The sequence below is a fragment of the Ambystoma mexicanum genome, chromosome 2q (genome assembly GCF_040938575.1).
Source record: "Ambystoma mexicanum isolate Mex_15411 chromosome 2q, UKY_AmexF1_1, whole genome shotgun sequence".
Lineage (NCBI taxonomy): Eukaryota > Metazoa > Chordata > Amphibia > Caudata > Ambystomatidae > Ambystoma > Ambystoma mexicanum.
In genome coordinates, this window is record NC_090924.1 from 85,964,274 (window position 1) to 85,977,174 (window position 12,901).

Sequence of the window (12,901 nt, forward strand, 5' to 3'; positions counted from 1 at the left end):
TTTGGGGCTGAATTATAACTCCGCTTTTATCATATCGCGTGATTCTGTGCAAATAAATTCTACAGGTTTCTTAGTTCCGCTATCTGCGAACACTTAAATCGGTGTCACACGCTATAAAGCCCGTGTACGGGTGCAGACGAATCCTCATACCTGGCGTTTGTTTCTGTTGATAAACGATATTAATCCGCAGGGAGAGACGTACCTGGGCCCCTTCCTCACGTTGGTGTTGCATAAACAACCCAAGCCGTACCTCGTGGATTGCCAATCTCTGTCCCCACTGCCTCCGCCACCTCCTAACCGTGTAACTGAATCCCCAGTGTTTTCTTTGTGTGGGTGTGTTTTCCGCTTGAGGTCCAAAGCCTCCCGCTTTGATCTTCCCACACTGTTTGCCCGGTCAGCCTAACTCAGACAGGGGTTAGTGTCTGAGGTCAGACCTACGAGACGAGCTCCCGGCCTGCCCACACCCCTCCCTTTCCCGCCCATCCTGGGAGTTGTCCCCTCCTCCCCAAAAAGAATATCTCTTTCTCACAGCTCTCGAGGGTGTTTTCATGCATTTTGCTCCGGTCTTCGTTGTGGGCCGCAGCTACGCTGGGAGCTAGGCCGCACGCACGCACTTCTATCTCCCGCCATTACAGGAACGTCGTGACCAGCATCCAGTTTGGCCCAGGCTTAAGGGGCAGGAAATTCGTTGGATGTGTAGTGATATTACACCGAAGGACGCCAGATTTTGTAACGGCAGGAAGCCACTCCAGCAGAGGTCTTTGATGTAAATGAACATAAAAGGAGCCAGGAAGTGCAGCATGACCAAGTGGAACAGAACCGCAGTGCCCAGCCTCTTAATGGATGACATTAAGGTCTAACTCGCTAATAAAGAGAATCAAAGAACTGAGATTGGTGTGCTGGTGAAGATGTCTGTGTGCTGGTGATGGCAACCTCCTTTTTTTAACTGTAGAGGGATTCTCCCAAGGTGCTGAGGTAAAAAAAAAAAAAAAGCAACAAACACGTGAGAGGTTTTGGACTTCACACTTGGTTTCAGGTGCAGCGGATTCAGTTTTGAGTCATGTGGGCAGCGTGGAGCCTGGCGCTGGTGTTCGTCCTGGCAGAAGGGACCAGCCTGCGGCCGGTCAGGGTGAGTCACCTTGGAGTGTGCCCTAACCAGCTGAATCCCAACCTCTGGGTGGATGCCCAGAGCACGTGCGAAAGGGAGTGCAAGACTGACCAGGTAAGACTCTTCCTAACAATTCCTCTGGATATTGGCGCCATACAAGAGATTAAGCAAAACAAATGCTCTGTCACCGTTCACAAACTCTGAAGCCCAACCACCTACAGGTGACCTAGCTAGCTCACAGCAGGGCTCAGTCTAAATTTGGCAGTGATGTTAAAAAGTGGCAGTAAATCCATGAGCGCCATTTTTATGCATCGCTAAATTATAAATGTGGTCAAGTAGAGGAGATGGCTCCAGCCCTAGGTTGGAGGTATCTACTCCACTTTCATGACAAAAACTGGAGGAATTCCCACAAGCGGAATTACCACCCATAACCAGTCCTCATTACCCATGGAGTCCTCTGGCCTCTGTTAATGGGGACTAATACTGCTGTTACCGCACTCGTAATCTGACTGTAATCTAGTAGACCCAGAGTTGGTAACGGTATCTGAGTTTGTTAGTATTCTCGCACGAAATACCACCAACCTTGGAATGAGGCAAAGGATTTGCTCTATGAAATGTATACTTCTTTGCTTGTTCTATTTTTCACTTTGCCATACAGCACATTGACACTACTAGTTTCATAATGATAAATATAAATAAATATATATCTAACATATATATATCATATAACATATAAATATATATCTAACTGCATTTTGGGCAGCCTTCTCCTCAATACACCTCCCCCCAACCATCTGATTACTTTAACTTTTCTGTTGCACATTACTTTGGCTGGTGTGTTTTATCTCCATTTATTGATCACGTGGAATTTGAGGTTGTAGCGCCACCCTTCTAAAAGAGCAACATCTACTTCACCCTGTGGCCGTTGCTACAATATGGCAAACACAGCCATCTACCTAGGGTGCCACCAGGTACCAGGCACCACAGGGGCACCATTTTGACCCTATAAACCTCATTGTAAAAAGGTTGGAGTACTAAAATGGGACTTTGCTTGGGTCGGCGTAAAGCCATGCACCAGTCCTGCTTTACACTTGAGTGTCCCAAATAATGCACCATCTTTCTGTGAATCTCATTTCCATTTCTCATTATGCCGGAGACCAGGAGTCTAGGGGCGCTGACTTTCTTGAGGGGACAATGGGAACGTTGCTTCTGTTATGCAACCCACCCTGCCCTGACCAGAAGTGATGCCGGTCTGATTGTAGCAGCCTTAAGGCCCCCATACATATAACGATTTCCCCCACCAGATTATGGGAGATTTAAACATAGTTCTACTCCAACTGAGTTACAGCTTTTCTTTGTGTGTGTATTATGTAAGCACGGTTTTATACAAATGTTGCTATTTTGTGGTGGGAAACACCTTGCTCAGCATCATGAATAGCGCCACCCCACCCTCCCTCCTCCTTCTCCACCCATCAAATTAACAATATTGACAGTGCAGAGAATTCCCAGCGTGTGGTTGACTGGGGCGATAGTCACCATTCTGTATAAGAATACAGCTTTTAAAAGGTGAATTGTGTCGTTCCCGGTCAAGGTAAAAACCTTTGTAGTCCCAAAGACGTCTCCTCCTACACCCTTTAATGTGCCCTTCTCACAGGGAAGTGGGTGGCATTTAGCAGGGCAGCAGAAAGTAAGAGGGTCATTCAGAGGATGTAGGAGTATGGACCTGATTACAGCTCTGACACTTTGACTGTAAATCGGGAACCACCAGGGACATCAGGTCACCTAAATACTCGAGTTACAGGGGCATGTGATTACACATGCCGATGATATCACAGGAAGTGATGTCACATGTCCTTGGGCCTTGATGACTTCGCAGAAAGTGGCATCACAGATGTGTAAAAAGCTGCAATAAGCGTTCAGATTAACAAAATAGCGAATATCTACACAAGCATGCAAGCACGTATTTTATCAACTACAATATTTTAACTAGGGTGCCGCCTAGATATGTCATAGGTGCAATCATGACATGCTAGCGGAATACCCTGTAGCTCATAGGCAAGTGGCTCTCCCTTCAAATGCTAGAACAGGCTCAGGTGACAAGTTTACTGTTGGTTACAGGTGTAGTCATCATATGTAAGGCGCAGCTTCACATGCCAGGTGTAGTCATCATATGTAAGGCGCAGCTTCACATGCCAGGTGTAGCCATCATATGTAAGGCGCAGCTTCACATGCCAGGTGTAGTCATCATATGTAAGGCGCAGCTTCACATGCCAGGTGTAGTCATCATATGTAAGGCGCAGCTTCACATGCCAGGTGTAGTCATCATATGTAAGGCGCAGCTTCACATGCCAGGTGTAGTCACCATATGTAAGGCGCAGCTTCACATGCCAGGTGTAGTCATCATATGTAAGGCGCAGCTTCACATGCCAGGTGTAGTCACCATATGTAAGGCGCAGCTTCACATGCCAGGTGTAGTCACCATATGTAAGGCGCAGCTTCACATGCCAGGTGTAGTCATCATATGTAAGGCGCAGCTTCACATGTCAGGTGTAGTCATCATATGTAAGGCGCAGCTTCACATGCCAGGTGTAGTCACCATATGTAAGGCGCAGCTTCACATGCCAGGTGTAGTCATCATATGTAAGGCGCAGCTTCACATGCCAGGTGTAGCCATCATATGTAAGGCGCAGATTCACATGCCAGGTGTAGCCATCATATGTAAGGCGCAGCTTCACATGCCAGGTGTAGTCATCATATGTAAGGCGCAGCTTCACATGTCAGGTGTAGCCATCATATGTAAGGCGCAGCTTCACATGCCAGGTGTAGTCATCATATGTAAGGCGCAGCTTCACATGTCAGGTGTAGTCATCATATGTAAGGCGCAGCTTCACATGTCAGGTGTAGTCATCATATGTAAGGCTAGTCATATGTAAGGCGCAGCTTCACAGACCAGGTGTAGTCATCATATGTAAGGCGCAGCTTCACATGCCAGGTGTAGTCATCATATGTAAGGCGCAGCTTCACATGCCAGGTGTAGTCATCATATGTAAGGCGCAGCTTCACATGCCAGGTGTAGTCATCATATGTAAGGCGCAGCTTCACATGCCAGGTGTAGTCATCATATGTAAGGCGCAGCTTCACATGCCAGGTGTAGTCATCATATGTAAGGCGCAGCTTCACATGCCAGGTGTAGTCATCATATGTAAGGCGCAGCTTCACATGCCAGGTGTAGTCAATGTAGTCATCATATGTAAGGCCAGCTTCACATGCCAGATGTAGTCATCATATGTAAGGCGCAGCTTCACATGCCAGGTGTAGTCATATGTAAGGCGCAGCTTCACAGGCCAGGTGTAGTCATCATATGCAAGGTGCAGCTTCACATGCCAGGTGTAGTCATCATATGTAAGGTGCAGCTTCACATGTCAGGTGTAGTCATCATATGTAAGGCGCAGCTTCACATGCCAGGTGTAGTCATATGTAAGGTGCAGCTTCACAGGCCAGGTGTAGTCATCATATGTAAGGTGCAGCTTCACATGCCAGGTGTAGTCATCATAAGTAAGGTGCAGCATCACATGCCAGGTGTAATCATCATATGTAAGGCGCAGCTTCACATGCCAGGTGTAGTCATCATATGTAAGGTGCAGCTTCACATGTCAGGTGTAGTCATCATATGTAAGGCGCAGCTTCACATGCCAGATGTAGTCATATGTAAGGCGCAGCTTCACAGGCCAGGTGTAGTCATCATATGTAAGGTGCAGCTTCACATGTCAGGTGCAGTCATCATATGTAAGGCGCAGCTTCACATGCCAGATGTAGTCATCATATGTAAGGCGCAGCTTCACATGCCAGGTGTAGTCATCATATGTAAGGTGCAGCTTCACATGTCAGGTGTAGTCATCATATGTAAGGCGCAGCTTCACATGCCAGATGTAGTCATCATATGTAAGGTGCAGCTTCACAGGCCAGGTGCTGCCACCACATGCCTAGTGCAGTCTCAGCTCCCCAATATCTGCCATCTCGCCCCATAGTAAAGGCCCTGCCCCGTATCTCCACATCTTGAATTTATAAAATGGAAACATGAAAATGCCCCATCAGTGGCACATTTCTAAAAAAGGAAAACATTGGGGGTAAAATCACAAATTGTAAAAATATTCTCCATTTGGTGCTCATTTCAGGGTTCAGCTGCAATCTGGGGTAAATCTGCTGAATTGCTGCCAAAATCTATTACTGTTATGGCCACTATACGACTCCATGAGGATTTCAGGTGAACTGATGAGCAGAATTGCTGTGAGCGGTAATTTTGCAGATTTTTTACCTCAAAGTGGAGGATTTACAGTAAGCAGATGCTGGAGGTCAAACCTCTACTTCAAGGGAAAAGTCGGCGTTGTGGTAAAAATGGCAGTAATTCCTTTACCGCCCCAAAAAAGGCCAGTAAGGACATTAGCATGATGGTTTTTTGCCAAACTCTTGATGAGGCCCAATGTATTTTGTGCACAAAACACACTACAATCTGAATTCCTTTTGGGGAGTTTTAATTAAGGATGCTATCCAAAACAAATGTGTTGGAAATTAGTTCACCGCATGTTGCGCCGCAGTAGGCCAGCAAACCATGCAACCATAAAATATGATGGCTTCACTATAAAAAAAAAATCAAACTAAGTCAAACATTCCATGCATAGTTTTATTAAATGACGAATTAGCGAAATACGTGACTTCAATCAATGACACATGTAAACATGAATTATCTTTTAGTGTTGCATATAAAGATATCTGTAAATCCGAGGCATTTACAGCTATAAAGTAAGACTTTTTTCCATTTACTTTATTGCAATGGGTATGTGACCTCTGATCCAGGGTTTGCAAGGGCATTGCTATGGCTACCAAAGGAGAAGCCAGAGGTACCAGCTGATATCACTAGTGTACCTCAAAAAGCTGACATTAGAACAGGATGTGTGACTAGAAAATCTGTCTCACACTGCTCTAGAATCGAGGATTCTTTTTGTCACTGGCCAGGCCCACACCCAGCAAATTGTGGGTGAAATGTCCCGACTGCCCCCACAGGCCCCTGTTCTCCTACTGAACGCCTACCTGTTTAGAGTCGTCTTCTCTTATCTGCTCTCTGGCTTCGACTTATGTTTACTGCTCTTGTTGTCTCTTGCATACATGCCAACATTATGTGACCAAAAATCTGTAGGAATCTTAAAGGTTCAAAAATACTAATTAGCATAATGATGACATAACAGGAAATGATGTCACACTACCTTGACCCATGAAATTATGGGACATGACATCACAGGAAATGTGACGTAAACTTTGACCTTATGACATCACAGAAAATGACCTCAAGTGACATGGCTCTGAAAAGATCACAAGAAACGACTGCCTGGTGTGTCCTATCCAGATCCTCTGACCCATTGTTAGAAAGAAATGTACCAAATAACTGAGCCGTGCACACTGTGACCAGCTTCTTCCTCATTAGCACAGGTTTTCCCCTTCAAACATACCCATAACATGACTAATGTAATTGGCACTTCACCATCAATGCCAGCCTTTTCTTCATCCAAGCTTCTTAAAGTGGACAAGAGGTGGTGGAAGGGGGCTCGAGGGAAGCACACGTGATGAAAGCGGCCCATTACACCAGGCCCTCCATAAACACAGGCATCAGTCCCTCACACACAAAAAATCCTATTTGTATTTGTTTTATTTGTAACGCGCACCTTCAGGCCCAGAGGCATCCGGGCGCAACTTTTAGACATGGTTACATATGCATACATATATTCAGCTATTGAGACAGTGCAAGTATACAAGGCATACAGTAATATACATATTTACAACGTGGACGTTAGGGCAGGTGTATTCCTGGGACAGGCTCCCAGGAGCATAAGTGGTCAGGGTTTCAAGGCTGGTTGAAGAGCCAGGATTTCATTTTGGATTTGAAGGCACTAAAAACATTCTTCAGATCTGATGGTAAGGGGAAGGGCATTCCAGAGTTTGGAAGCTAGAACCACCCGCTTTTTGTAGTTTGAACCTGGGGATGGTTAGATAGTGGGTCTGGGCAGTTCTTTGAGGGCGGGAAGGCGTGTGGCGTGATAGCCGGCTGCAGAGGTACGAGGGGGCTTGGTTGGCTAGGCATTTGTGGGTAAGACCTAAGGCTTTCAATGAAATTCTCTGTTTGACCGGTAGCCAGTGTAGGTTGGATCTAGATTCCGAGATGTGGTGGTTTCGCGGGATGTTTAAGGCCGCTCTGATGGCGTTATTCTGGACGATTTGCAGTTTGTTCATGTTCTCTTGGCTAGTTCCTAGGTAGAGGGCGCTCCCATAGTCGATTTGGCCATGATGAGAGTTCTAGCCAATGTGACCGTATTTGGGGTTGTCAGAAATGGCCTACAATGAGTTTGCAGGTGTATGCTGAGGCCGATCTGACTGCATTAGTTTGTCGGAATAGGGATAGGGTGGTGTCAAGGTAGACGCCTAAAGTTTTGGTATCTTTCGAAACTTGGATGGTGTTGCCATCAATGATAAATGATTGGTAGGACAGCTCAAGTTTACTAAGACGTTGCGTAGTGCCCAAGATGAGGAGCTCAGTCTTGTCATCATTGAGGCATAACTGGTGTTGTGCCATCCAGGCTTGGATGACCAGGTAGACCTCGTTCAGGGCCTTAGTGTCAGCCAAGTAGTCTCCAGTGATAGGGATGAGTATCTGGGTGTCGTCAGCGTAATTCGTATAGGAGACACCCAGATAGTCAAGTACATCAAAGAGCGGTTTTGTAGAAACATTATAGAGTGTTGGTGACACACAAGAGCCTTGGGGGACGCTGCAGAGAATGGGAGAGGGATCTGCAGCTGCAGATTGAGAGAAGACCCGCATAGATCTATTACTCAAGAATGATTTGATCCAGGCCGTGGCAGATGGCGAGAAGTGGGCGGCGGAGTGAAGATGCTTGCATAAGATTTGATGATTGAACCAAATCGAAGGCTGCAGAGAGGTCGAGAAGAAGAAGCAAGGCAAGTTTGCCGTTGTCCTTTAGAACTTCAATTTGAGTTTTTAAGTCAAGTAAAGCTGTCTCTGTTCCGTGTTTGGGGCGGAAACCGGATTGTCTAAGACCTAGAAGATTATTGGCTTCCAAGTACTCTTGGATTTGCAGGTATGCTGCACGGTCTAAAGTTTTTAGCAGGAACGGGACAGTCGTAATGGGTCGGTAATTGGTAGGTATGCTAGGGTCAAGGGAACGTTTTTTGAGCAGGGGGATCACCCACGCATCTTTAAGGTTGTCAGGGACAATTCCTGTGTTAAATGAGGCGTTGATAAAGGATGTGATAAATGGTGCCAGGTCGTGGGCAGATTCCTTGATAATTGGGGCAGGGCAGGGATCACCCTGGCAGTTGGATGGTTTGATCCTCAGGATGATGTTTTCCACCTCCGTAGTAGTGAGCGGTGAGAAGACAAACCGTTTGAGGTTAGGCAGGTCAGGGGAGAGGGCCTCAGCTGGGGTGGGAGGGTGATTGTCCAATTTTAGGCTGTCTTGTTTAGCAGTGATTTTAGATTGAAGCATGGTGATTTTATTCAGTAACGCTGCCTGAATGTTAGCACACCATTTGCTGTCTTTAATGCGTGTGTCGGGGGTGGTGGGGTAATGGGCGTTTCAAGCTCTTTTAGGATCTTAAAGAATTCCTTAGAGTTGGAGTCAGTTTGCACAATACGATTATTAAGGGACTCTTTTTTCACCTCTATAATGGCTGCTTTGTAGGTGAGCGATGCCAAGAGGAAGTCATCTTTGTGCGCGTCGGAGGGGTGGCTTTTCCAGTGGTTCTCGGCACAGCGCTTAGTTTTGTGGAGTAAACCAAGAGTTCAGATGTGCCCGTGGTTTGGCCTTCCTCAGTTTGATGGGGGCCATGGAGTCTATAGCTGTGCGCATGCTGCGGTTATAGATGTCAGCTAAGGTGGTAGGGTCATTGCAAGAGTCAGTGGCCATTTTTAGCATAGGGAGTAGCAAAGGGAGAAGTTTCTCCTTGGTTATGTCCTTTTTGTTTCTGGTTGGGAGAGCAGGCACTATCAAGGTCGGGATGCGGGGAGAAGCTTCAATATTAAAGGTGATAATGTGGTGGTCTGACCAAAGACAAGGGGTAATGGCCAGGACATTAATATTGCAGTTAGTGCTGGCTAGCCAGTCGAGGGTCCTGCCTTTAGAGTGCGTAGGCTCTTGGATGTGCAAGGTGAAGCCAGAGTTAGAGAGGGTGTTTTCCAAATCTAGTGCCGTAGGATCTTTGGGGTCACCAAGTCCCAGGTTAAGGTCGCCAAGGATGATAATTTGTGAGTTTGTTTTTGCATTGTCAAGGAGGAGGGTGGATATTTTGCTGACAAAGGAAGATGCGGGGCCTGGAGGCCTGTAGCTTAGGTGGAGGGTGGCTGTTTGATTAGGTTTTAGTGCGAGTTTGACTGATAGTAGTTCAGCAGACTCAAGTTTAATGTTGGTCAATTCTCTTAAGTCCAGAGTGATTTTGTGGATGATGGCTGGGCCACCACCTCTAGATTGGGAGGCCGAGGTACGGTCACATCTCATTATGCTGAAGCCGGGTGGATGGGCAAGGGACAATGAAGGGCCGGATGCGGCATGTAGCCAAGTTTCAGTTATGGCGATGAAGTCGAGATCAGACGAAGTTATAAGGTCTGCTATGTCTAAAGCATGCGCTGGGAGGGATCTGGCGTTGATGAGGGCGCCCTTGATAACCGTCAATTTCGCCTCGGTAGAGAGGGGTTTGTTGTTGGTGGGTGCATTGGGTGAGCATGGTGGTGTATGTCGTATTTGCTTGGGGAGGTTACTACGGGTTGGTCGTATGCGGAATCTGGTGCCTAATCTTTTGTTTCTAAGAGATAAGGAGCACTGTCGGGGTGGGTTTGTTAGCGAAATGTTCCAGCCAGAGGGCTGGGTCATTGAGGTATGGGTTAATGTCAGTGTTGAGGTGAAGGAGGCCTATGGTGGGTGTCGTGGGGTCCATTGTGGGGGTAGCCAGGTGCAGGGTCAGGGAGACAGGACTAAGGGGAGACAAGGTGTCTGATGGCTGAGGGTGTGTCAGCTGTAGCTGGGTGATAATTGTTGCTTCAGAGGGCAAAATGTGGTGCAGTATAAGGAGGAGCGCCCTAAGGAGCATGGTGGATGGGTACCTAGGAGGGAGACTTCGCAACAGTGGGCAGATTCAACTTAGCTAGAACAGTGCAAAGTCAATGGTAGGCAGATTCGATTTAGCTAGGGCAATGGAAGACCAAAATCAGTGGTAGGCAGATTCAACTTAGCTAGGGCAATGCAAGATCAAAATCAGTGGTAGGCAGATTCAACTTAGCTAGGACAGTGCAAAATCAATGGTAGGCAGATTCGACTTAGCTAGGGCAATGCAAGATCGAAATCAGTGGTAGGCAGATTCAACTTAGCTAGAAGAGTGCAAAATCAATGGTAGGCAGATTCGACTTAGCTAGAGCAATGCAAGATCAGTGATAGGCAGATTCAACTTAGCTAGAACAGTTAGAATGCTAGCAGTAAGGCAATATCATGAGGAGACAGTATTATTTGCTCTCTTTTGTGGCATGTGTGGTGATACAGCAGGGACAAGGTGAGGGAGAATGCCAGTCAGGTAGGCAGGGAGTAGCAAAGTAGATATGGCATAACTAGATGTATAATAATTGTAGAGTGCTGGCAGAGCATGAGGAGGGTTCAGTGAGGTACCATCAGGAGAGTTAATCATAGAGTCACGGTACTTGCATGATAGGACCCTTTTCTGTTACTCACAGTTCATAAGCCGGATGGCGAGTGACTCAGTGAGAGTCTCGGTGACCGTGCTTGCAGCAGGCTAATACGAACAGCGCTCGGTAAGGGCAGACGGGCTGCGCAGGGATTTGGGGCCAGGGCTCTGGCAGCCTCTGGTCAGGCTCAGGTCAGGAGCATTAGTGAGTGCCTTGGGGGAGTGCCAGCTTCGCCTGCCGGCGCTCTCTGATAGGGCACTCAAATACAGTGGCCAATGGGTGCTAACGGCATCAGGGGCCAAGGCCAGGCAAATCAGTGGAGGAAAGCGGCGGCCATTTTGGAGCGTGAAGATTCTCGTGGCGCCAAATATTCACTATTATGGCATACACAAAATGACAGGCCGCAGAAACATAAAACAATCCATTTAAATGTAGATAAAGAGTGACGGGTGTGTTACATCAGTCTCTACATACACAACCCCTTTTAACTAGCTTCAACCATGTACAATACAACTAATAATGTGATTATCTTAGGTACCCCAGGAGTACATTGGAAGACTATGTTTATGACAGAAGTTTGCTTCTGCATAATGCTTTGGGGCCATGGCAATGGAATTAGGTGGTATACAACTATTACAAAACAGAATAGCCATTAGTTTCTTTTACTGCACAACATTCCCACCATAAAGTCACAAAGGTGCCAGTGTTGCACAATCATACAGTTTCAAATTAAATGCACACCGTAGGTCTGTCCAGCTGTTAAGGATTTCAATCAGGCAATACACCCGGGTCTCAGTCTAGCATGCAATGCATAAATGAAATACTTATTTTATTTTGTCTATAGGTTCAATATACCACTCATATCACACCCCTTCTCAAAATACCCCCAGGTCTCAATGGACCTGAAATCAGGCTGGTTGGTAAAGGTAATATTTATTTATTTATTTAAAATTCAAATCAAACATGTGTTTTAATATATGGAGCAGCAATCACCAATGTGGTGACAATAACAGATAGGAAGGTATGTAATGCAGTTAATTTCACTCTTAGCAACGCAAAATATAAAACAGAGAAAATAACAGTTTGGGCTTGTTTGAAAGATAGCACTTAAGTTAGAAGTTCTCCCTGCAATATTCCTCAACTCACAAATAAGCAATTCTAAACAGATGTAAGTGAGCTGCAGGTATTCAGGAATAAAGAGCAGTACACAGAATTTAGATACAACCTTCCGTCCCCAAACAAGAGAGAAAAACGGTTTTGAAATCTTACACTTTTAAAATGACATTTGAAAATGGCTGTGTGAAACAATGAATGTGTGCAACAGTTCTTAAATCAATACAAATTTCTATGGGAGCAACACTGGAAAGATCCCAACAAACATAAGCTATAGCATGAGCAGAATTAAACACTTTGAATCTTAATGGAAGTTTGGGAATAATTGAAATTGAAAATCACACGTGTAAAACTTTGCAGAAATGCGAATTCCCGCCTAAAATTCACTAAACGGTTTTTAAGAAAAACTGGTGTTTTGGCGTGCGGTTTTTATGTTGAAATGTAGCTACAGGTCTTAGGTATAAGTCAGAGTTGAAATGAAGTCTGTAGCTATTAAATAGAGGAAGTTATGCAATGTTGAATGAGAGGCGTTTTTAGGAAAATAGAGCAGAGAAAAACAGAAAATCTGTTTTAAAATGACCGGTTAATTATGCATAAGCTAGATTTAATGGCTAAGAAAAAGAGAAGGCCGCCCGTGAATCTCCCCAGTTACACGGCCGTTGTAGCCCTTCACGTGGTGAATAACCCCATTTTGTTTGTGGAAATTACTTTATTTAATCAAAATCACTAATGGCTTATGGTCTAGTATGGTTGGTCTAGAACAACAAAAATTAATAGAAAATCGGCGCTAACACTAGAAATCACAGACAGGGTTGCAAGAATGGTTCTGACAATATTATAGGTTCTTAAGGTAAAGATAGGATGGTTTAGAGATTGGGATAGGAGAAGGCAAGGCAAAATATGCTATGGTTTACTATGATTCCTATTAATATTTACAGTTCCTT

The 12,901-nt window shown here is 45.6% G+C and overlaps 1 protein-coding gene across 1 annotated transcript in view; it reads left to right on the top strand.

The window, feature by feature from the left end:
- Positions 1-502: 502 nt before the first annotated feature.
- The window catches only part of WFIKKN1 (WAP, follistatin/kazal, immunoglobulin, kunitz and netrin domain containing 1), a 68,299-nt gene continuing 55,900 nt past the window's right edge, over positions 503-12,901 (top strand). Inside the window, exon 1 of the mRNA XM_069646916.1 lies at positions 503-1,222. Within this exon, the coding sequence (XP_069503017.1) occupies positions 1,061-1,222 (162 nt within the window). The 5' untranslated portion in view covers positions 503-1,060. The remainder of the gene's footprint in view (positions 1,223-12,901) is intronic.